Consider the following 24,068-nt stretch of genomic DNA (forward strand, 5'->3'; position numbering starts at 1 on the left):
GGCCCATCAAGAGCCCATGAAACAAAGTTTATGTTTTTATTATTAGTCCTTTTTCATCAGATTTAAAATTAAAAAGAAAAACACTGCCAAAGCTTGAAACTTTTAATCGACTCATTGTTCAGTTTTCCCTTACACTCCAATCCGAAACCCTATTTATTGAAAATATTGAATTCCCCATTTATATCAAAACAAAAAAGCAAGCAAAATGGCAACTCCAGCAGGAAGTTCTTCTGCTAAGAGGTGGCTTCCTCTCGAGGCTAATCCCGATGTCATGAACCAGGTGCTTTTCATTTTCCAACTTTCTTTTTCTTTTCTTTTTTTTTTTTTTTTGTAATCCACTTTCTTAATTGTACAGCCCAAATTTGCCCGGCCCCGTTACCAAAATTAAATGGACCAACCCAAGTACACTAACCCAACAGACCCAAACGGCCCAAGTACAAAAAGCCCAAAACCATAGCCCAAAATATCAAATCAGAAGCAGAAGAAGGGTCAAACCCTAGGTGCGCCGCACCTAGGGTCTGTTGACCCCTGACCTGCTATAAAACTCATTCAAACAACTAGCATTACTTTTCAACATATTTTTACAAAATTTCCTTCTTACCACATTATCATAAAATTTCATGGCAAACATTAACAAATCTCCCTCTAGATATACATATAATAAAACATAATTATCACTTATAACATTAATCAAAAACATAGGATTTGGATGCTAGCCGTAGTATAGAAGCAATATTTGAAAACGAAATTTCATTATTTTCCTACTGAAAACATGAAACACCATCAAGATACATCTAAAAACACAAATTACAATTGCAAGTTCATGTTGCTTACAAGCTTCTGATTTGATGTATTCAGGAAAAAGCAAAGATAGCAATGACGGCTTTATGATGTTGGAAATCTATGAGAACTCGAAAAAAGATAATGAAACTTACTATTTCTCCTCTTGTCCATTATCTTCTTTGACTAAAGAGATCAAGTAAAACCCCAAACTTTTACAATTACTGCAAAGTAAACGTTAACTACTGCATAAATTCTAAACTTTTACTTATGCACTTCTGGAAAAGTTCAAGTTCTGAAGCCAATGGTTCGAAAATACTCGGCTAACATACTTTCATCAGTTCCCTCAGGTAAATTACAAACATAGATGGAACCATTTGTAGGGTATCCTCTTCCTGAATTGGTTGCCATAGTTTCTTCACCTCATCAAAATCCTTCTCGAAAGTTCTAAACAAAATTAAATGCTTCGCTAAATTTATAATTAGAAATAAAAGTAAAAAAATGCTTAATTGATACTGCATAGTGGCATTAACAGAAAATATTATAAAATTTATTAATATTACAACGAAATAAAAACAGATAGAAAAAGAAAAGATTGAACCTAAATCGAAATTTTAAACTAAATAAATTAAAAACACTAAAATTTAGGATAATCGGGAAACATAGATAAAGATTTGAAGCGTAGAAATTAAAGGAAATGAGACAAGGTATTCTCACTGGTAGTAGAGGCGCAAGCGGCGGTGCTGGAAGTTCAAATATGTGAAAGTGATGACATTTTTTGTAACACCCCTTACCCGAGACCGTTGTCGGAGTCGAGCACGAGGCGTTACTTAGCTTATCTTACTAATTCGGAGTATAAAAACTTGTTTTGAAAATTAATTTCACTATTTACTGCAAATCTGTCCAATCGTGTAACAGTTACTAAATTAATTATAACTCGAGTTACGGGATTCAAAATTTAATTCCACAAATTTTCCCTGAAACTAGACTCATATATCTTCCTACTATAAAATTTTCTGAATTTTTGCTTTAGTCAATTAGTACAGATTATTAGTTAAAGACTCCCCTGTTTCACCACTTGACTGTCCTGGCATCTTGCCACTAAAAATAAATTTTCTCATTGTAGGATTTTCATATGAAGTTATTACTTGTTTCTACAGAAAATAGACTCAATAAGGAATCTAAGCATGTAAAATACAACTCATAAATATTTTTGTACAATTTTTAGTGATTTCCTAAACTCAAAACAGGGGACACCAAAAACTGTTCTGACTCTGTGTCACGAAAATTCAAATATCTTAAAATATAAAACTCCTTTTGTTAAACCTTTATTTTTACATGAAAATAGACACAACAAGATTTAATTCCATATATCATTCACCTTCTAACTCATTATATACTATCCTAGGTGATTTTTCAAAGTCACATCACTGTAGCTGCTTGAATTCTGTTTATTTGCAAACTTTTACTCTTTCATGATTTCCATGCATGATTTATCATCTAAATATACATATTACCAAACATTATCACATACTCACACATCTTCCTTTAGCAATATCATAGATAAAAACATTCAAAATGACTAATCCCTATACATCACTTAGGTATAAACATTACTTAGGTACATGCCACGTTATCAAAAGAAAGGTACATCGCTAAATTTCACTGAGGTCGGGACTACTCTGGATGCTGGACCGAACACTGGTTTTCTACTAACCTGCGCACGGAAACAACCGTACGCTGAGTATAGGAATACTCAGTGGTATTACCATAATTCAAATTTATAACATTAATCGATAAATTATATATATTCAATTTATATCTACAATTATTCATTAATTGTCTCATACTTTAAATCAAGTAGATCATTAAAAACAATAAGCAATATTTCAAATCTTGTATAAATTGTATTCAAATTAACTCATACACTATTTCTTAATACAATTTATACCATTAATATTTCAATAAACATTTAATACATTAAATCAACTTGTTTCAACAATAACAATGATAATAATAACTATCTTTCAATTCGATTCGTTCATTTATAATCAATTTACACATATGATCTTTTAACACTCAATTTGTACATTAAATCCATAAATAAGTTTTAATAACTTGTATTAAAATTTCATATTATTCACTATTTCAAATCATTTTATTTTCACTTGTCATTTTACATCATTTCATATTACCAAAAACTATTTCATAAAATTTATCATTATTTGTTTCTTGAACCATAATTCTCACATTCCATTTTCACATCTCAATTCAATGTCTTATTTCAAATCAATTTACTTCAATTCAAATTGCTTTTAATTTCCAATCCATATACTTTCAAATATTCACATAATTCATAATTCAATATCATTTCTTACTTCAATTCTTTTATTTTCCCCTATTAACATGACTCGGACTTTGGCGGATACACGGATCCAACCAAACACACCAAGACGGCACCCAAGGCCTCATCGGATAGTTCAAGCAATAGTTGACACCAGTGTCTCATCGGCAAAGCCAAGTAAGTTGGTACCCAGTACCTCATCGAATCTATCCGAAATAACAAGATGACACCCAGTGTCTCATCGACTCAAGGTCAAGTATCCTGAACACTTCCAAATCCTATGGCATGCCAACTATATCCGACTCAGCCCGACTAGTTAATAGGGTATTCAAATCATTTTTCTATTTCAAACTCACTTTCGATTCAATTCACAATTCAATTCAAATTCACTTTCCACTTTCAAATCAATATACAATTCAATACCAATACACATTTCAGATATTCACATGTAATCATACCTCGATTTCCAAGTCACATATCAATTCACAATTCACATATTCACACATAATCATAATTTAATTCACTTTCATTCAATTCATATTTTAGTTCATTTTCCAATCAAATTCAAATCACTAATTTATTTTTCATTCAATATACATTTCAATATCACATTAATTCTTTTAATTCAAATCATATCACTAGTAATTTCCATTCAATTCACATACAATTCAAGATCGATATTCACATTATTTTTATTTACTAAACATATTATTCAAAATTCAACGATTACTATTAATAAATTCAATATCAATACGTATTTAAAATTTAATTCAATCGTGATACTTACCTCAATTTGCTTATCATGTATATTAATTTAAATTTTAACGATTAATAAGTAAATTCGAATTATGGTAATACTAACCGAAATTTCTCTCGAGTCACTCATTGTTCACCTTCTCCTTTCCTTTCTCGGACAATAACTCTTGCACGACATTAGCTACGTAATTAAACAATTAAAAATCATTAATACACAATTTCATTAAAATATTTCCTTTTGTACCTAAACTTTACCCAAATTCTAATTTAATTCCTTATCAATATTAATTTCATTTTCCCATTCTAACTCCATATTCTCTCTTAATTCTTACTACAAACTCAATTAGCTCTTCAATTTCACCATAAATCCCTAATTTCGGGATTCTTTCAATTTAGTCCCTACTTTTCAAAACTTACACTTTATTTTACAATTAAATCCTTTACTAACTTCTAACTTGAAATTTAATCAATTTAACCCCTAATTCTTTCATTTATCAACATAATCAATGTCTAGAAATATAATAATATAATATAATTTACAATATAATAAAATAATAATATACTTAAAAAACCTCAGATTTTATCATGCATATGCCGCCTCATTTATGGGACTTGGCATATTTACTTATTTAGTCCTTTTAACTTTTCTTTAATCTATTATTTAACTTTTACCCTATTGTAATTTAGTCCTTTTAATCAATTAACCATCAAAACATTAAAATTTCTTAATGAAACTTTAATACTACCCTAATGACACTCCGTAAATATTTATAAAAATATTTAGGGCTCAGTTTATAATATCGAGGTCTCGATACCTCATTTTCGACCCAATTTTCCTAATAATTTCTTTTAAATCACAAAATTCGCTAATTCAAAAATATTTCTAAAATCACGCTGAACTTATAATTATTAATTAATAAATTTTTCTAACGTTTTCATCAGATTTAGTGATCTCAAATCACTATTCTGACACTACTGAAAATTGGGCTGTTACATTTTTCGTTCCTGATAAAATGAAGAGCAAAAACGTAGGAGAAGATGGAGCTGAGGGCAGAAATCGGTTTTAAGTTCCCAAACGTAAGAAGGAAAAATCAATGAAGAAAAGAAGTAAAAAGATTACCTCTGCAATCAATGGAAGGGAAACGTCGGAGAGGATGAAGCTTGATGAGGGCAGAAAAAGATTACCTCCATTCCCGCTACTGTTTCTCAGTCGCTGCAAGAAGCGGAAGAATGGTGAGGCCCTTTGGCTGTCAGCATACCTTTGGCTGGAAGAAGATGAAGGCGAATCGATTTGGCTGGCAGAAGATGTGAAAACGTGAAGGCGAATCAATTTGGCTTGATTTGAGAATATGAAATTGATGGGAAATTTTTGGGGAGAAGAAGGCAGGCTATTTTGGTCTCAAAATTAAAGAAGAAAACAGTGAATAGCTATTACAAACTAAAATCTCGGAGTACCTATTACAGCTGCAGAGGGAATAGGCAAGGAATAGCAAAACCTCCGAATCAGTAAACGGTGAACCAAACGGCGTATTGGGTGGGGCCACCGAATCGGGGTGTAATGGCTAATCCATTACACCCAACCAAACATGGTGTTAGATTTGTCAAAAGTATGAAATTTTAAGAATATAAGTAATACTCGGTATTTGGTATCTTTGAGAGAATCGAGCCCTAACGTATTGGGTTCCGATATTCTTCGTTGAATCTAAATAATCGAGGTTACTCTTTTAAAAATAATAAAAAGCTAATTATCGGGAATTCAATACGTTGTATCCTAACGCATTAGACATGACACGTTATTTTCCCAATAGGAGAATTTTTAAAAAAATAATAATAAATGCAGAATTTTGCGTTTAGATTTGAGATAGTCGTGCCCTAACTTACTGGGTTTCGATTTTCACAATAAATCTAAACACGTGAATATTTCCAAACTCAAGTTTTAAATGATCTCGGGAATAAAAAAGATCTTGTCCTAACTTACTGGTTGTGATCCCTTTTTTAAATTTGAGATAGCTAAATACCTTTTAAATTTTCGGCATTCATTCGCGTATTGGGAATTCGAGACATTGTGTCCTAACTTACTGGATATGATGCCTTTTTTTCGATTAACGTGAAATATGCCCCTTTTTCCGAAAATTTTTAACATTTTAATACAAGGATCGTATTTTTAAAATTCTTCAAAGTTTTTAATTTTCGACATTAAGACATTAACTAATCAACTAGGTACCAATTTTGGGCGTTACGAGGGTGCTAATCCTTCCTCGTACGTAACCGACTCCCGAACCCGTTTTTTTGAATTTCGTGGACCAAAATCGTTGTTTTAATAAAATCAAATCGTTTATTAAAAACAACCACTTTTCAAGGTGATCCGATCACACCTCAAAAAGGATTGGTGGCGACTCCCATTTTCATTTTCAAAATCCAAGTCGACACCGTTTTCATCAAAAAAAATGGTGTCAACATTAATGTTTGGTTACAGAGAAAAACATCAAACTTTTTTCATCGTAAATTTCGTTCCATCCTAATAGAGAGTTGTTATTTTCCCCCCTGAAGCAAATTAAACTGTAATCAGTCTATTGCTGATATTAGAGCATGTTTGCCAATACACCCCTAATCGGTGGGCCCCACTTAAGCCTCCTTTATTCACTTGTTTGGTTCATGGTAATACTATTACAGGTGTAATACATTACTGACCAAATCGGTGAAATCCACCGATTTGTAATAAATCCCCAAAGCTCAGTTTAGGTGCTGTTTCGTTTACTCTCCCTGTTTTACCCTCCTGATTGGCTTTCCCATTGCGTCTCCTCTTCCTTCCTTCTGCCTTCTGTCGATTTGCTCAAGTTTCAACCGATTTGCTCCCTCTGTCTCTCAACCTTTTCTTTTCTTTTACTTTACAACCATTGCTGGAGTTCTTGCAAGAGCGACAACTATACCCAGATGAACAGATCTTGAAAGCAAAGATCGAGCTTTTGAACAAGACAAATATTCCATAAGAGCCTGTACCGCACCGATGATGTCCCTCAGGACATGGTCGATAGGAGAGTCGAGGTTGTCGCTCGTCTCAAAGCTTTGGAAGATGCCGCCGCTCCTCTCGTCACTTTCTTGCAAAACGCTAACGCTGTTCAGGAACTGCGTGCTGATATTAATATATATATATATTTTAATTCCTTGGAAATGTTAATATGGGTATTATTCTGCAGTTTCTTTGGGGTCTGGGCCTTCCAGAGAATGAAGCAGAGTGTTGCGATGTATACGGCTTGGAGGATGAACTGTTAGCAATGGTTCCTCAGCCTGTTCTTGCTGTCCTTTTTCTTTTCCCAATAACTTCTCAGGTATTTGTAACTTATAGACTTTAATTCTTTTCCAGCATTGGCACTCGCCTAGTCGGCTCATATCTTGGAAATTAACTTCATTGATACAACTGAAATCAACACAAGTTGTAATGTTTCAATGGTTTGAATGTTTTCAGACTGCGGCAGGATAATGAGAAAAGAGTATGTGCAATTCAGTTCTTTTTTTTCCTTTGCGCTTTGCATTACACTGTTGCCAGATTAACCGGAAATGTTTAATCCATAAAATGGTTGCAATTTAAATTGTGCAGACTTGTGTAGTTACGCCTTGTGATTGCTATATGATTATGATCTCGACTTGTTCAAAGAACTTGTACATTCTATATATATCCTCCTTGTCAACCGCATATTTGTATATTTGTGTTGGATACTGCATAGTGTTCATATTTTTGAATTTATTAGGTTTATGAGACTAACTACTCTATTTATGATGGAGTTCATCAAATTACCAAAGTACAAGGTTTAGAATTGACAATGGTAACTAATAGATGTAGTTTCTGATGGTAACTAGAAAATGAAATTTTTAACTTTGTATGATTCAGTTCGAAACTTTTTCTCTTTTTTTGTTTTGAGTGTAGGATGCTAGCTGCAAAGTTTATTTCATGAAACAAACCGATGAGTACATGACTTTTGACATAGAGAGATTTTGTCTCTCTCGTTTGCGAAGGAGAAATTATAATAATAATCGAATACTTTATTTTTAAAATTACAATTATAAAAATTGGATGAATTATCAAATAAAAGAATTTCACGGTTAAATTTGTAATGCCTCTCACCTGTCCCGATGGTAGGTACGAACGTGAGACATTAACGGGACATTTTCGGGAAAAAAACCAATACTTTATTTAAGAAAATAAATGATAAAATATTAGAAAAATATTTAAATTCTATTCAAAATGAGTTTTATGCTTCCAAAACAAAGTTCAAAAAAATCTGAAAAAGCCAATTAAAACAAAAGAATTAGATAATTTGTAAAATATAGGAATGTTATTTAGTTTGTTAAAAGTTACTCAAATCGTTAAAGAAATTATAAGAAATTAAGTAAAACAAAAAAGATTAATAGTATGTTAAATTACCGCCAAGGTGGCAACGACTCCCGTCTAGACGGTACTGGAGTTATTAGTTTTTTTTTTTTTTGCTAAGGAGCCTCTTAAATATGTGATGTTACTATGTGACTTGAAAACAAGGTATTTGTTAGTGTGCTACTATATGTGATGTGTTTAAGGTACATAAAATATATATGTATGATCTGTGTTCTGTTAAATCTGATGGTATGTCTCTATGTTGCAGTGTTGTTTTTGAGTATAAGATGTTTGAATATGTTGAACTGTAAATTTCTGAATTTTCTAAATGACCATGCATGTGACATTGTGATTTTTCTGGTCAAAGTGATTCGTTATCTAGTATATTTGTCTGCAAAGCGTAATTAGAGGAATCAATTTGTATAAACAAGAAGGGAATCCCTAGGGCCGAGTATGTTGGTCGCCTATTAAATGTTAATCACACATTCAACACTACAAACGAAAAGATTATGGGTCTACTGTTGTCGCTTTGCGCCTTGCACTATCACTTTCCAAAGGGTGCTGCTCCCTTTGATTTTTTATTTTAATAGTATTAACTATGTTGAAATTCTCATTTGATTTTTTCTACTAAAATAGTGATTAGAGATTTAATGCTAATTTAATTCGACTCCTACGATAGAGATATCTTCGTCGATTAATAAATATAGATTTACTAGATACATTCACCACCTATTCTAAAATTAGTATATAGATAGTGAAAAGTTCTCATTCCACAAAATTGAGATTTTGTCGCATATTTTTTTCTTTTTAACCTTTTAACTACAATTTAAGACCACTGCTAATGTATTAAATAATTGTCCTCCATATAAATTTTGAATATGACAAGAATGCTAGTACCATTTCTAATTTGGAAATAGGGTCTTGCAACCTACAAACTGCAGTATACAGAGGATAACTGTACGGCACAGGATGTTTAGCAACGCTACAAAACATACTGGCTGAATAAATCTCAAATATAACCCAACAAACAGCCTGAGCCAATGGTTGTGGAGATATTTAAGACCACCATGGAGCGTCACCAGTTCTGAAATCTGTTTCCACCCATGGAACAAATACTACCTTCCCGTCTTCAACACCAGCGTGTGCCAATGCCAACGACTGTTCGATCACACAATAAAGTTGCCCATTAACTCATTATTATAAACAATTAGATTATATATATAAAAGAAACTATAACAAAATGATACAAAAACACTCCGTAGCAGCTACTGCTAGAGAAACAGAGGTGAATCCAACATGGCTGAAATCCCAGATCTAACCGATGAATACAGGAAGGTGATGAAAGAATTTGCATTGAAATTGGAGAAACTACAGCAGCTCCTCTGCTAGTTTCTCCAATTTCAATGCAAATTCTTTCATCACCTTCGTGTATTCAAGCTTTCCACTCTGTCCATAAATTCATAGGGAATCCCATGGTTCAACACCTGCACCAAATGAACCACGCTAATAATTAGCAAAAATCTACCAAGGAGAATAGACTATATGTACATATAAAGTAGCAATCGGCACCTCAAAGAAGCCCCAATTCTCACAGGCATCTTTGATTAGATCCATGGTTGCTGCTCTCTCACCATTCAGTTTCTCCAAGTTGATCACTGGGAATTTTGCCATTTCTCTTACGACTTTATTTTTTTTCTAAAGGACTCTCAGAGTGAGGCTGTTTTACGATGGAGATGTTATTATGCAAAAGCTTAGATTTGTTTAATGCAGAATGGAGGAAAGGGGTATGGGGCTATTTATAGATAGTTACAAGTGAGGTTTAAAGGTATATAATTCAAGCGGGTGTCCGCTTGTGGGTCAAAAATTAATAGTATCAACAAATTAACAAAGGTATATAATTGCCTAGAAACTTTCTAATTTCACTTTTACTTTACTTTATTTCAAGTTATGCCACCTCATCTTTTCATTTAGCCATAATTTCTATTTAGGTCTTTCTTTATTTATTAGTCAAGTCATTTAGTCACTTTATTATTATAATTAGTTAGTTTTACACCTTTTTCAGTTTAGTCCTTTTAATTAATTAACTGTCAAACGTTAAAATTTTTCAATGAAACTTTAATATTACCTTAATGACACTCCGTAAATATTTATAAAAATATTTACGGCTCGGTTTATAGTAACAAGGTCTCGATACCTCAGTTTCTAAAACCACTTAAACTAGGGTTTTATCACTCGAATCTAATAATTTATTATAAGACATAAATTAATAATTCAAAATTTTTTTAAACCACATTTGACTCGTAAATATTAAATAATAAAATTTACGAGCTTACTCGCCGGATGTGGTGGCCTCAAACCACTGTTTCCGACATCACTAAAAATCGGGCTGTTACAATTACTCATATAGTATGAATAATAAAATAAGACAATTAATAGATAAAATAAAGAAAAAAATATGAGAAAGTGAACGATAAAAAAAAGTCTACCCACATTTTGTGTTAGGTTGATTGTTTATTTATATCAAAATATAGAGTAAAATTTTAAAAATCAAAATATACTCTAAGCAAGATTTTTATAATTGGATCGGTGGTCGAACTGGTTAGACCACTGGTTTGTATGGGTTCAATTGAAAAAATCACTAAAAAAGAAAAAAAAACATTTTAAAAACAAAAAAAACTAGCTCAATCAATTTTTTAGCTTGATTCAACTGGTCCCGATCGATTCAAACAACCATGACTCTATACATTGCACATTTGAAATTTAGTCTTCCTACTTTTATTTTCAAGACTTCAATCCTTATACTTTTTGGATTTATAAATCTACTTTAAAAATATATATAAATCACATAACATTTTAATGGAAAAGTTAACGATATCAACTATTTAAACTAGTTAATTACATTATAAAAATATTAAATTAATATAATAACATAATAAAATATAGAGATAAAATTATGTTAGAATTAAAATATAAGGATTAAATCTCAAATTTAAACATATTAAAAGGACCAAAGCTAAAATTTAACCACTTTTATAAAATGTAAAGAAAAGGAGACAGAAACCTGGCGGGCGTGTTCCATGTGACCTTACTTTTTTTTTTTTTGACCTTTCTTTAATATATAGATGTAAATATTTTAAAAGAGATAAAATGAGTTATTTGGCGACTAAAATTAGTGGTTAAAAATAGACGTAGTCTTAAAAAAGATTGTTTTAATTTTTAAGAAAAATATTTTATTTTATATAAAAAAAAGATAAAGGTCCTAAACGAGGGCGGGAAAATAAAATGAAAAATAAAAAGAAAGAAGTTATATATCATATGAGAAACAGAAACTGTCTAATTTTATAAATTAAATAATAATAAAATTTAAACATAATTAATAGAATTGTTGAAAAGATTATATCAAATAGCATTTATATTCCTTTTCTTTTCAGATTCCTTTTTAAATATATATATGATATATTTTAGAGCTGAGTCCAACACTTTAATTATGTTAGAATCAAAAACGATCGGTTGAACCCGTTAGATTAGGAATCAGTCAAAGTATCGGTCTAAATAATGACTTTGAACTAGTTATATCAGGAATTGATATGAATGGATTGAACTAGCGATTGATTTTTTTAATAATTTTTTAATCAAATCGTTTGGAACGACAAACTAATGGTTTGACCGATTCGACTATTGGTTCATTTCTAAAATTATTGGGTATGTCTAACCCCATTAGTTTATGTATTCTTTAAAATTTTGAAACTTAGTTTCAATATTTTAATTTCAAAACTTTGAGCTTTATACTTTTTTCGATTTAACAATGTTGAACTGATTACAACACTTTCTATTGTTCATATGTCAAGTTAAGTCGAGTTACAACTTATTTCTAAAGCGTACCTAAACTTGAGTCTCATTTGATTTGATCCAATCAAAACGACCAACTTTATTGTTCAAAAAATAATAAAATAATAAAAATATTATTTTATATTTATAATTTATAATTAATTTTATATAAAAATATTTTTAAACCGTTTAACTTGAATTACTATCCGCCCCTAAAAGCTTAAGGTTTAAAAATTCTTACCCAATCCTTGCCTCAAGTGGGTTAAGCATGTCACTTACTCATTAACAAGTTTAGTTAACGTGGTAAGGTGTCATTCGACTAAACAATCACTTAACTATTAATAAATTTCTTTTTTGTTATGCAACTATGAAAATTTACAAAATGGTCACTTAACTATGAAAAGTTACAAAATGGCCATTGAACAATTTGATTTTGTCTTTTTTGGTGACATGCGACTTTAAAATTAGAATAATAGCAACTATTCAATTTAACTGTTGTAGTTTTTAAAATTAGAATAATAGCAACTTTAACCTCAACATTTATACATTGTATCAATTTGTCTTTACTCTATAAAATTTAACCCTCAACATTTACATATTGTGTAAATTGATTTTTTTTGCAGTTTTTTTTCTTTGTGACCCTTTCACTTTAAAAGCTAAAACCTATTAGCTAAATTTGATTGAAAATATACAAAATGGAAACACCCAAAATTCAAAATAATAATTTTTATATTCTCATTAATTTAAAATTAACCCTCAATGTTACAAAAGGGAAAAAAACAAATTACACAATGTGTAAATGTTGAGGGTTTTTTTAGGATCAAGACTAATTTCACATAATTTAAAATTGTTGAGAGTTAAAATTGTTATTATGCCAATTTGAAAAGCTCCTATCGTTAGCCAACTAGTGACGAACAAGATAGAATTGAATAATTTATTGACCATTTTATAACTTTTTATAATTAAATGATCAAAATAAAATTTACTAATAATAGGGTATCTATTGTATAATTTACCGTTAAATTAAAAGGGTGACGTGAATTTGTGTGCCCATATGATATTTAATGATAAGATCATGTGAGACCTAATTTAATTTAAAAGATTTGCGAGGATAGAGTACATCAATTTTTTTAACATTTGATGTACTCAAATGGCTCAAGTAAATTTAAACAAGTTAAAAAATATATTTATTTAATATTAAAGTAAAATAAATATCTAATTTTTTAATCAAAATCGGTATTTATTGTTAGTAGCCGTAGTTAATCTGTTCGTTGTAGGTACTCTTTAAAGAAGCAAATGACTGACTAACTATAAAATATATTTCATTTTTTAGTAGAAATTAAAACCCCAACCATATAATTAAACAACCCTTGTCATTAAAACATCCAAAAGTTTCTTCTTATCCATCATAATTAATAATGTTGGTAAAATTAATTTAATGCCAGGGTAACATGCATACGATGGCTTCTCAAGCCCTTTAGACCTGTTTTTTCCTTTTGTAGGTCCCATTTTAGAAGTATTTATAGTTAAGTTTCCAAAGATTTAAGAAATAGAGAACTTTTGAACCAAACTTTCTCCAAATTACAGAAGAAAAATAAAGAAGAAGAAAGTTTCATGTAGTTGAATGACGGCTCTCCATTCACATGCAACCATCTTATTATTTCCTTTCTTTCCCCTCTACTTGATGCCATTAATAAATTTATCCACTTTTAATAACCTTGATTTCTTTTCAAAAGGGTTGTAACTAGAAATTAAATTCACATTGGTGAAGAGAAGCCTTTGGGTCTTAAGTATTTAAGTTTGAGGTTCATCATGCGTAATTATATATGCGTGTCACTAAATTTCATCATGTGCGATTGTTATTTGCAAGATTTAGTTCAGTTAATTTAGTGTCTAGATTGCTCTCGTTCTTAATTGATTAGTGTTATAATAGTTTGATTCTACTCTCTGATTACTCAAACTATTAATTATGTTGTAATAACTTAATATTTATTGTACTTGTAACACTTTAAAAATAAAAGCGGATGACAAAGAAACGAAATAGAGAATAACTCCAAAACCATATATACTTATATTTTTCTACGAATTAATAGTTAGACTTAGCCGCTTGCCGAATATTTTAAAAACCATTTTATATATTGGAACATTTTTGTTAATGAAGACTTGGTTGGTTGGGGGGCTAAACATATTTTAAGATGGTCAACACAGAGACACAGTGCAATTCCTAAATTCTAGATAACTCAAAAATTCAGGAAATTTACCAAGTACAAATTGAACTTTCCTCGTTAATTTGTCTTGTATAATTATAACTTAAAAAGTTAGATGAAGAGGTGTCTATTTCATCATTTTAACTTAAGGTATTAATTAATGATATTACAAAAATAAAATTAAGTACGGTAGAGGAAATCATATAAGTTTAAATTTTCTTTAATTTTTTTATAAACATATTTATATTTTTAAAATTTCCTAAAAAAACTTTTAATAAAAATCTGGCTAGGACAAATTTTATTATTAAAAGTTCCTTCAAATGTTTTGTCTAGAATTTATAAAATTATATGGATATCTTTAGTCTTTTCGTTTTCTTTCTCGTTATGTAATTAATATAAATATATATATATATATGTATGAAGGGTTAATATTTGATATCTTGACAATGTATATTTTTATTTCACGGTGGTTTTAAAAATTCAAAATATTTTACTATATTCTTATAAAATAATTGTCAACTACTTAACCCGATTGTGGAGTCTAAAACTCCATTGGTAATATACCAAATATTTTTCCATATATTAATATAAACACACTTCACCAAAAAAGGTTTTCTCATTATATATTTAATATAAACATGTTTTTTAATAATTAATTAATATAAAATGTTCCAATAAAAAATGCAATTTATTAAAATTATTTTATATTGTCTTTAGTGGCAAAATTCAACTTTAATCACTAGTTTAATTTATAACCACATTACCTATTATAAAAATATGACATAAAAGATAATTATAATAGAGAAAATATAAGGATGGGTGACGAATTTAAAAGTTAAGTTAATTCATATATTTAATCACTACTTTATATAATTATTTATATTTTAATAAAATGTCTGATTAAATTTGATGTCTTAAATCAAGTGACATAAACTCAATTGGTAAAAACACAAAAAAGTTGAAGTAATTATTTTGTTAAATATAGAAATAATTATATCATTCGAACATTTTATAAAATAAATTAAAAATTTTCAGCTAACTACTTAAAAAATCATTTTCTGATTCATACCTAGCTTCCACTACATGAAAAGCAGCAACACTATCAATTTCGACAATAACCTTCTTTGTACCTAGCTTCCAGGCTTGTTCCAGACCATGGTGTGCACCCAGAGTTCAGCTTCGATAATTGAGAAAATATTTTAGAGGAAGCAAACTGGTATCAGTTTAATCAGAAATTGATTGATCCAATGGTTAAATCAGATAATTTAACCAAATTTTATGAGAATAGTTTCAACCCGTACTAAACCAGAAACTGTGAACCCAATTTTATCATCATTTAAGATGGGCCATTTTACCAGTTTTATAACTTAAACCCAAATCTTAGCCCAACAAAATTGCGCTCTAACGGGCTAGGGCACCACACATCATCCTTCTCAGCCTTTTTCAACACTGCCAGGCTATGCATTCATTAGGGAAGCGTTGCGTTTCAAGTCCGATGAGGACATGACGTCACGACCTTCTCATTGACCATTTTGACCCTAAGCAACGGCCGAGACTCCAATAGGCGAATTCCTCGCTCCACGCCGCAAATTTTATTTTTTGCTTCCGATAAAGAATTAAAGCAGAAAAAGGGGCTAAAAATGGCTGCATTAACCGCTCTGACAAAATCGCTCGGCTATCACTGCGCCAAAAGATCTAAAATTTCGACCTTTTCTCAAAACTTCCCTTCGCATAACCCTCGGTTTCAAACATTAAGGACTCTGATTTTAGAACCCTCTTTATCCGAATCTGTCAAGCTCAACCGTCTCTCCGACTATGATTCCGGTACTTATTTTTCCATTAAAGAAATCTCACGACTTTTTTTTATTTTCTTATTTTAGCTTTATCCCGTGTCGTGTTTAAGCTCAAAAGCTTAATTTTTTTAAGTACGTAATTGACAGGAATCGTTGAGGTCAATTTGGACCGGCCTGAAGCAAAAAATGCAATTGGGAAAGAAATGTTGAGTGGCTTACGCCATGCCTTCGAAGCTGTCGATCGAGATTCCTCAGCTCGTGTAGTTATGATCTCTAGCTCTGTTCCCAAGGTTTTCTGCGCTGGCGCTGATTTAAAGGTGAAATTTGCTTTCTTTTACCTGTTTCTTTTATTACTCTTTGTTCCTTTGCCTTCTGAAAGTAAAAAAAAGAAAAAGGGTATTTTTTGTAAAGTGAAAATTTGATTTCATCTTAATTGATAATGTGTTTATTAGCAGTAATGAGGGTGAATTTCCTGCTGGGGGATGCGATAATTTGATCATTAACGGTCAAGCTTGAGTTAAGTGAGATAATTTGATCTTGTTGTTTGCTCGGCCTTTGATTGGCAGGAACGGAAGAAGATGACTGCTGCTGAGGTTCACTCTTTTGTCAACTACTTACGATCCACTTTCTCGTTAATAGAGGTTATTCCTTAGTTTCTAACATGTTTTGTGATGGTTGATTGACTTGTTAACACATTGATATTCAAATGGTATGATTATTATGTTTTTGTGTGTGTATATATATATATATTCAAACAGTGAGATGCGAGGAAGTGTATGTCTCAGTTCCAATATTTTTCATCCTAAAGCTGGGTCCGGGTTTCAATCTTTTAACATTGTTGCATAAAGATACACTTCACTATCAACTTCATGATTCCTTTACTAATGCTGTTGGAATGGTCTTATTTTAGATTGAGTGCTTACATGGACTACTGTTTATTTAGTTCAGGAACTTCAAATTCCTACTATTGCTGTTATCGAAGGTGCTGCATTGGGTGGAGGACTTGAAATGGCTTTGTCATGTGATCTTAGGATCTGTGGTTAGTCTTATATTTTAAATCATTTCGTAATCACTTTTATTTGCTTCTAGAGTGTCTGGTTACATTGTCTGTTTTTTTTCCCTCGAGATTATCTTTTTAATGAATTTTCCTTCAAATTTTCTTAGGGGAAAATGCATTATTGGGTTTGCCAGAAACAGGACTTGCCATAATACCCGGGTTTGAACTAAATCTCATTTCAGTATTTGATCAGGTTTTCAATTGAAATCTGAAGGTGGTAGCTCATTGGCCCCTATATTTAACAGTGCAGGTGGGACTCAAAGACTTCCTAGGTTGGTTGGAAAATCAATAGCAAAGGACATTATTTTTACTGGTCGAAGAATGGGTGGCAGGGATGCAATGTCCATGGGTATGCAAACCAATAAGCTTATTTTTTCCCTTCCTGTGTTTTATAGCTATCCAACTCCAGTAGTAAACAAGGTCTGTGATATTTCAGGTCTTGTTAATTACTGTGTTCCTGCTGGTGAAGCTCATCCCAAAGCTTTAGAAATTGCTCGGGAAATTAATCAGAAGGTAATATTTATGCATCTTCAGAATTGTCTTTGCTTGGAAGTCCATGTGGTATTTTCTTTCTCTAAGTTCGTTCATTTAACATCCATGAAATTTTAATTTAAGTTTAATCAGAAATGCAAAGGCTTCAGCTCTATGTTACCCTATACAAATTATTGAATGTTCAAAGCAACATATTCTTTGCAGGGTCCGATAGCAATAAGGATGGCAAAAAGGGCTATAAACGAGGGGATTGACAGAGAGATGGTTTCAGCTTTGGATTTAGAAGAAGAATGCTACGAACAGACTTTGAATACAAAGGATCGCTTGGAAGGCTTAGCAGCATTTGCTGAAAAGCGAAAGCCAATATATACCGGGGAATAAGAAAGACCCAGACTGTTACTAAAAAAATGGCTTCTTCATAAGTTTGTTTACTGATAACAGTTCTCACTTTGTTCTAAATTTGGACCTTTGAGAAGTCTTTATGACAGAAATAATAATTTATATCAACCTTGAATGCCAAAATCATTTCTATGGTGGTTTGAATTTTATAGGCAGCTGTGTTCTTAATGGTATTTGTTTCGAAGATCTAAATCCCCACTTTCCGAAACCCAAGCTTTATTCATTTGAAAATAGGTTCATGTGGTCACTCCTGAGAGCATAGCAAGTTTAGGGTTAGAATCTCTGCATCTAAAATCTTTCTCCAATTCTAGTATTGTAATTTCCTTGTAAATAAAAAAGGGAAAAAAAGTGATTGTAACATACCCACTTCGATTACACAACGTGGGTATTGGGTGAAGACATTTGATCAATAGGTCCAACGTTGAGGTTTTTAGCTTTCATAGTAAATGCTAAATACAAAACTATCATGTTTGTAGTATTACCATTCATCACCAACTAGGGCTTCAATAATTAAAAGCAAAGAATCAATAAATGGCAACTTTTATTAGAACCGTCGAAATAATTTGAAAATCATAGTATTGATATACAACTTTTGTACATAAATTTTAATTTCTAATCAGTTCTTCGTCAATTAACAGTATATATGCCTTATATAATATATGTGTGTGATGTTTGTCCTTCATTATCTGGTTGAGAATTGTGATAATTTTACATGAATGAACCGAATCAATGACAATACTGAAAAGGAAAACAAGCCAAAGACAGCTCAGCAACAGCCCTGGAATGTGTCATTTTTATTAACAATTACAATGTCTCATTCCATAAATAGAGTATGGCCTCAAACAAGTTTTTTACTTTCCATTCTTGTTAATGTCTGAAGTTCACGTTAGGAAAGTCAGTGATAGCTACCATAACAATAGTCATGTTTGATGAATTTTCCAGTCTCTAGTTACCATAACCAGCCCTTTCCATGTTGGGCTTTGTACAAGTTGCTGTTCTTGAGAAGTAATGGTTTCTCCTTATAAAAGGCAGAATCCCCATGTGTTTTCATTTCAAACAGGTCTTTATAGGTGGAGTAGCAATGGAAGGAAGTCCAAATTCAAACAACAAGACTACCCCATATCAGAAGATCAGTGGCAGATGCAGCGGCACCGACACCGGCAGCAGGAGGTTGTCCACGAGATTCAAAGGAGTGCTTCCACTCGAAAGTCACAAATGGGGTGCAAGGATTTCTTTCAATTACAGAGCATACTGGCTTGGAACATATTACACAGAAGAGGAGGCAGCCATTGCTTATGATAGAGCAGCTCTCAAGTTGCTGAAAACCGACGCTCCCCTCAACTTACCTTACAACATTTACACACCTCAAGAGAAATCATTCCAGAGCTGGTACTCAGATGATGAGATCCTGAACATGATCAAGGATAAAACATACTCATCTCATTTCACCGTACATCAATCTCTGGCAAAGAAAACTCTACCAGGCAGCTTAACAAACGCAAAGGGTCTCTCATATGAAATGTTATTCCATAAGGAGCTGACACAAATAGATGTGAGTAACGCCGACCTGTTTCAAATCCCCAAGGAATACGCATTGCAATTCTTGCCCCCAGTTGGTAACAACAGTTCAGAGAATGGAGTTCAAATGGGAAGAGACTCCATTGATATAACTTTCTATGACAAATATTACAGACCCTGGACTTTCCGATACTCATATTGGGGTAGAATCAAGGTTTTTTTATTCGCTAAAGGATGGAGAGACTTCGTTATAATGAACAGCTTGAACCCTGGAGACACTGTCATCTTCTATGGATGTTACCATGTAGATGAGGAAGGACAAAAAAGAATGTTTTACATGATAGATATACATCGAAATGTCCCAGAAAAGTACATTGTTAGTGAACGATATGTTGATGGTATTAATGGGGTTAAGCTTTTTGGTGTCAGAATAGGCTAAAAAAGCACCATAAAAACATGATGTACTTGCTGTTCTTGTTTTTTTTTTTTTCAAAGTTAACTGTACGGGCCCATCAAGAGCCCATGAAACAAAGTTTATGTTTTTATTATTAGTCTGTTTTCATCAGATTTAAAATTAAAAAGAAAAACACAAGCTTGAAACTTTTAATCGACTCATTGTTCAGTTTTCCCTTACACCACAATCCGAAACCCTATTTATTGAAAATATTGAATTCCCCATTTATATCAAAACAAAAAAGCAAGCAAAATGGCAACTCCAGCAGGAAGTTCTTCTGCTAAGAGGTGGCTTCCTCTCGAGGCTAATCCCGATGTCATGAACCAGGTGCTTTTTTTTTTTTGTAATCCACTTTCTTAATGTTTGGTTACAGAGAAAACATCAAACTTTTTTCATGGAAAATTTCGTTCCATCCTAATAGAGAGTTGCTATTTTCCCCCCTGAAGCAAATTAAACTGTAATCAGTCTATTGCTGATATTAATATATATATTTTTAATTCCTTGGAAATGTTAATGTGGGTATTATTCTGCAGTTTCTTTGGGGTCTGGGTCTTCCAGAGAATGAAGCAGAGTGTTGCGATGTATACGGCTTGGAGGATGAACTGTTAGCAATGGTTCCTCAGCCTGTTCTTGCTGTCCTTTTTCTTTTCCCAATAACTTCTCAGGTATTTGCAACTTATAAACTTTAATTCTTTTCCAGCATTGGCACTCGCCTAGTCGGCTCATATCTTGAAAATTAACTTCATTGATACAACTCAAATCAACACAAGTTGTAATGTTTCAATGGTTTGAATGTTTTCAGACTGAAGAAGAGAGACTGCGGCAGGATAATGAGAAAAGAGTAAGTGCAATTCAGTTCTTTTTTCCTTTGCATTTTGCATTACACTGTTGCCAGATTAACCGGAAATGTTTAATCCATAAAATGGTTGCAATTTAAATTGTGCAGACTTGTGTAGTTACGCCTTGTGATTGCTATATGATTATGATCTCGACTTGTTCAAAGAACTTGTACATTCTATATATATCCTCCTTGTCAACCGCATATTTGTATATTTGTGTTGGATACTGCATAGTGTTCATATTTTTGAATTTATTAGGTTTATGAGACTAACTACTCTATTTATGATGGAGTTCATCAAATTACCAAAGTACAAGGTTTAGAATTGACAATGGTAACTAATAGATGTAGTTTCTGATGGTAACTAGAAAATGAAAATTTTAACTTTGATTCAGTTCGAAACTTTTTCTCTTTTTTTGTTTTGAGTGTAGGATGCTAGCTGCAAAGTTTATTTCATGAAACAAACCGTGGGAAATGCTTGTGGAACGATTGGGCTTCTTCACGGCGTTGGAAATGTCACTTCTGAAATCAAGCTTCGTAAGTTTGGTCTTAATATTCATCATTTATTGAGGAGTAATGCTTTTTTTTTTATATTCATGTTAGACCTCTCATATGCTGTAACGTGTGATATCTTTAACATGTAATGTTTCGGTTTAATTATCATATTTCAGCTTGCTTGTTGTCATGAGATGGAATAACAGTTATTGGGAGAGTCACAATTAAGAAATATACTGTATTGATGAGTAGGCTTTTTCTTAGTTCTTTCCCTTTTCCTGTTTCAAGTGAGGAACTGAATTTCATTGTGATCTTTGACAAACCAAGCAGTTTTTAGCATTGAACTAAAGGGTATTAGGTAGCTATTAAGCATGTTTTGTGAAAAGCATCCATTAACTGTTCTTTTTCTTGTCTTTTTCAGAAGAGGGATCGTATTTAGATAGGTTTTTTAAGTCTACTGCCAGCATGGATCCATTGGAGGTTCTTCTTCTTCTTCTTCTTCTTCTCTCTGTCTCTGTGTCTGCATGCACACATGTGTGCACGTGTTTTTGCCTGCATATTTTGAGATTTGTCATAGCTGACTTCAAATTGTTGTATGGTTTAAAGCGCGCGGCATTTCTTGAGAAAGAAAGAGAAATGGAAGTTGCTCACTCCGTAGCAGCTACTGCTGGAGAAACAGAGGTAAATCCATTATAAGTAACTTTTTTTCTACATGGTCCATTAATTGAAAACCAGGACATCTTGAAGTTAGGGTAGGATATAATTATGTACAATATGGCTCATCAAGGTTTCATTCTGCAATATGTCATAGCGAAGCTGAGCTACTCTATTGATGAATCTTTGCAATACTTACAACTGAGGGTTAATTTTTTTTTCCGGTCTAATCCCATTTCTCTTGTTCTGTCTTATCAATTTCCCTTGTCAGGCTTCAGACAATGTGAATACTCATTTTATCTGCTTCTCATGTGTTGATGGTACATTCTCTCTCTCTCTCTCTCTCTCTCTCTCTCTCTCTCTGTGTGTGCATCCTTTTGGAATATAACAAAACAAAAAATGAAAGGGAAAGATGATCTCTATAATCTATTGCTCTGGTCATTAGGGGTGCTTTTTAAATATCTTAAATGTAGTTGTTTTCACTGCCTTGGTCTTAAATGTTTTTTCCCTTGTTGATGTAGGGAAACTATATGAGCTTGATGGAAGAAAGTCGGGACCAATTTCACATGGGGCTTCCTCACCAAGTAGCTTATTGCAGGTTTGTACTGGCCAGTTAAAACTTTATTTTTCTTGTGATTTTCCTTTTACCATATATTTAGCTGTCAAAAAGATGATGATGCTAAATATTTTAGCTAGGTGCATAGCTCATCTATATCTTTCAACTTTGGGGTTAGGGAATTGCAACTGGTAGAATAAGTTAATAGTTTGAAGCATCAACTTCATCGTTAACAATCCATCTCCCAACTCCGTGTCCCTTTCGTGTTTCAGAAGAGTTTGCCACCTCTCTAAGTTTAGTGTGAATGTTAATTTTCAGCATTCTTCTACATGTTTCCCTTAATTTCTCAGTGATAAACATTCGTATTATGCTCTAATAACATAACGATTACGACTAACTGCCATTGTTTCCTTGTACAACAACAGGATGCAGCAAAAGTGATAAAGGGCATGATCCAGAAAAATCCAGAGTCACTCAACTTCAATGTCATTGCACTTCATAAGATGGGAATGGCAGCAGGTACATACTAACATCAATTTCCTATCAACAATTACTGATTAGATTCCAAAATCTTCATGTACTGTGACGTAGTTAAACATATCATATGACTCTCTCACTATATGCCCTTCATCCTTATATATATATCAGCAAACAAACAAAACCCTTGCTTTTCAAGATATAGAGGAAAAGTAATGGCTTTCTCTGTTTTAAGATAAAATGAAAAGGTACTAGTATCATATTTTGTATCAGTGTGACTGCATTCTTTTTATTCAAGGCTCTTGAATTGCTCCAGCTATCTAATAAGATTGATTCACTCCATGATCAGAGTTGGTTCAGTTCATTTCAAAATCTAAAGCTGAAATCCGAATCATATATTGAAAGTCTATTTTAATCCAATAAATTAATGTAAGTTCAAAATATTCCTCTGCAGCAGCCATTTTTGAGTTCTTACTAAAATTTATGTTTCAAAAACCAAACCAAACATGTTTTATTTTATAGTTTAATGTTTTTGAATTGAATGGTTTAGATGTCGAATTGAAATATCAACAAGAGTCAAAAATCAAAATGGTATTAAATATTTAAATCCAATTTATAAGCATTTATTTGACATATGGTACAAATTTTGAATGAAATTGGACTCTTGGTTTGTTGTACACTAATGATCCTTTTAGCATCATTAATCATTACCGAGTTCATACAAGTCTACGTTATAGTTTGTCAAATTAATTACTCCGGATTCAACATGCTGATAGCGTTACCAATGTCATATATATATTTAGGGTAAACTATAAAAATAGTCATTTTTATTTACCTCATATTATATTTTACTCACTTATGTTTTAGTTACTTACGTTATCGTTTTGTTACAAAACGGTCACTCTACCGTTAAGTTCCGTTACCTATCTAATGGCGATCCTACGTGGCAGTTCAAATGGGTTTTAAATGCCAATTTAAATGTCTTACGTGGCAGTACAAATTAAATTTATTTAATTAAAAACTTATTTTCAACTCAGCAACTGGACATCCA

General features: G+C 32.1%; 3 protein-coding genes and 1 long non-coding RNA gene across 6 annotated transcripts; 3 read left to right on the plus strand and 1 right to left on the minus strand.

The window, feature by feature from the left end:
• The first annotated feature begins 116 nt into the window (after positions 1-116).
• LOC105765075 (ubiquitin carboxyl-terminal hydrolase 3) lies at positions 117-23,365 on the plus strand. 3 transcript variants are annotated; one of them, XM_052624973.1, is made up of 9 exons: positions 117-280; positions 20,531-20,662; positions 20,800-20,838; positions 21,267-21,372; positions 21,752-21,810; positions 21,937-22,011; positions 22,256-22,304; positions 22,506-22,582; positions 22,966-23,365. In XM_052624973.1, the coding sequence occupies exons 1-9, from the start codon at positions 206-208 to the stop codon at positions 23,068-23,070; spliced, it is 717 nt and encodes a 238-aa protein (XP_052480933.1). In that variant the 5' UTR covers positions 117-205; the 3' UTR covers positions 23,071-23,365. The 3 variants fall into 3 exon arrangements, with proteins under 3 accessions (XP_052480933.1, XP_052480932.1, XP_012439444.1); XM_052624972.1 differs by lacking the exon at positions 20,531-20,662 and adding an exon at positions 7,078-7,209 and having other exon boundaries at positions 119-280; XM_012583990.2 differs by lacking the exon at positions 117-280 and adding an exon at positions 20,114-20,324.
• LOC105765073 (uncharacterized) lies at positions 9,129-10,065 on the minus strand. Its single transcript, XR_001124786.2, has 2 exons — positions 9,819-10,065; positions 9,129-9,733 (listed from the first exon to the last, which is right to left on the minus strand). It is a non-coding gene; the product is annotated as an uncharacterized LOC105765073 (long non-coding RNA).
• Positions 15,766-18,174, plus strand: LOC105765071 (probable enoyl-CoA hydratase 2, mitochondrial). The gene is made up of 8 exons (XM_012583987.2): positions 15,766-16,108; positions 16,225-16,394; positions 16,644-16,718; positions 17,026-17,116; positions 17,242-17,293; positions 17,380-17,483; positions 17,571-17,647; positions 17,831-18,174. Exons 1-8 carry the CDS (start codon positions 15,925-15,927, stop codon positions 18,005-18,007), a joined length of 930 nt encoding a protein of 309 aa, XP_012439441.1. The 5' UTR covers positions 15,766-15,924; the 3' UTR covers positions 18,008-18,174.
• LOC105765074 (AP2/ERF and B3 domain-containing transcription factor At1g51120) lies at positions 19,103-20,011 on the plus strand. The gene has a single exon (XM_052624971.1). It carries the CDS (start codon positions 19,107-19,109, stop codon positions 19,980-19,982), a length of 876 nt encoding a protein of 291 aa, XP_052480931.1. The 5' UTR covers positions 19,103-19,106; the 3' UTR covers positions 19,983-20,011.
• Positions 23,366-24,068: the final 703 nt, after the last annotated feature.

Source organism: Gossypium raimondii, chromosome 12 (genome assembly GCF_025698545.1).
Source record: "Gossypium raimondii isolate GPD5lz chromosome 12, ASM2569854v1, whole genome shotgun sequence".
NCBI classification, from domain to species: domain Eukaryota; kingdom Viridiplantae; phylum Streptophyta; class Magnoliopsida; order Malvales; family Malvaceae; genus Gossypium; species Gossypium raimondii.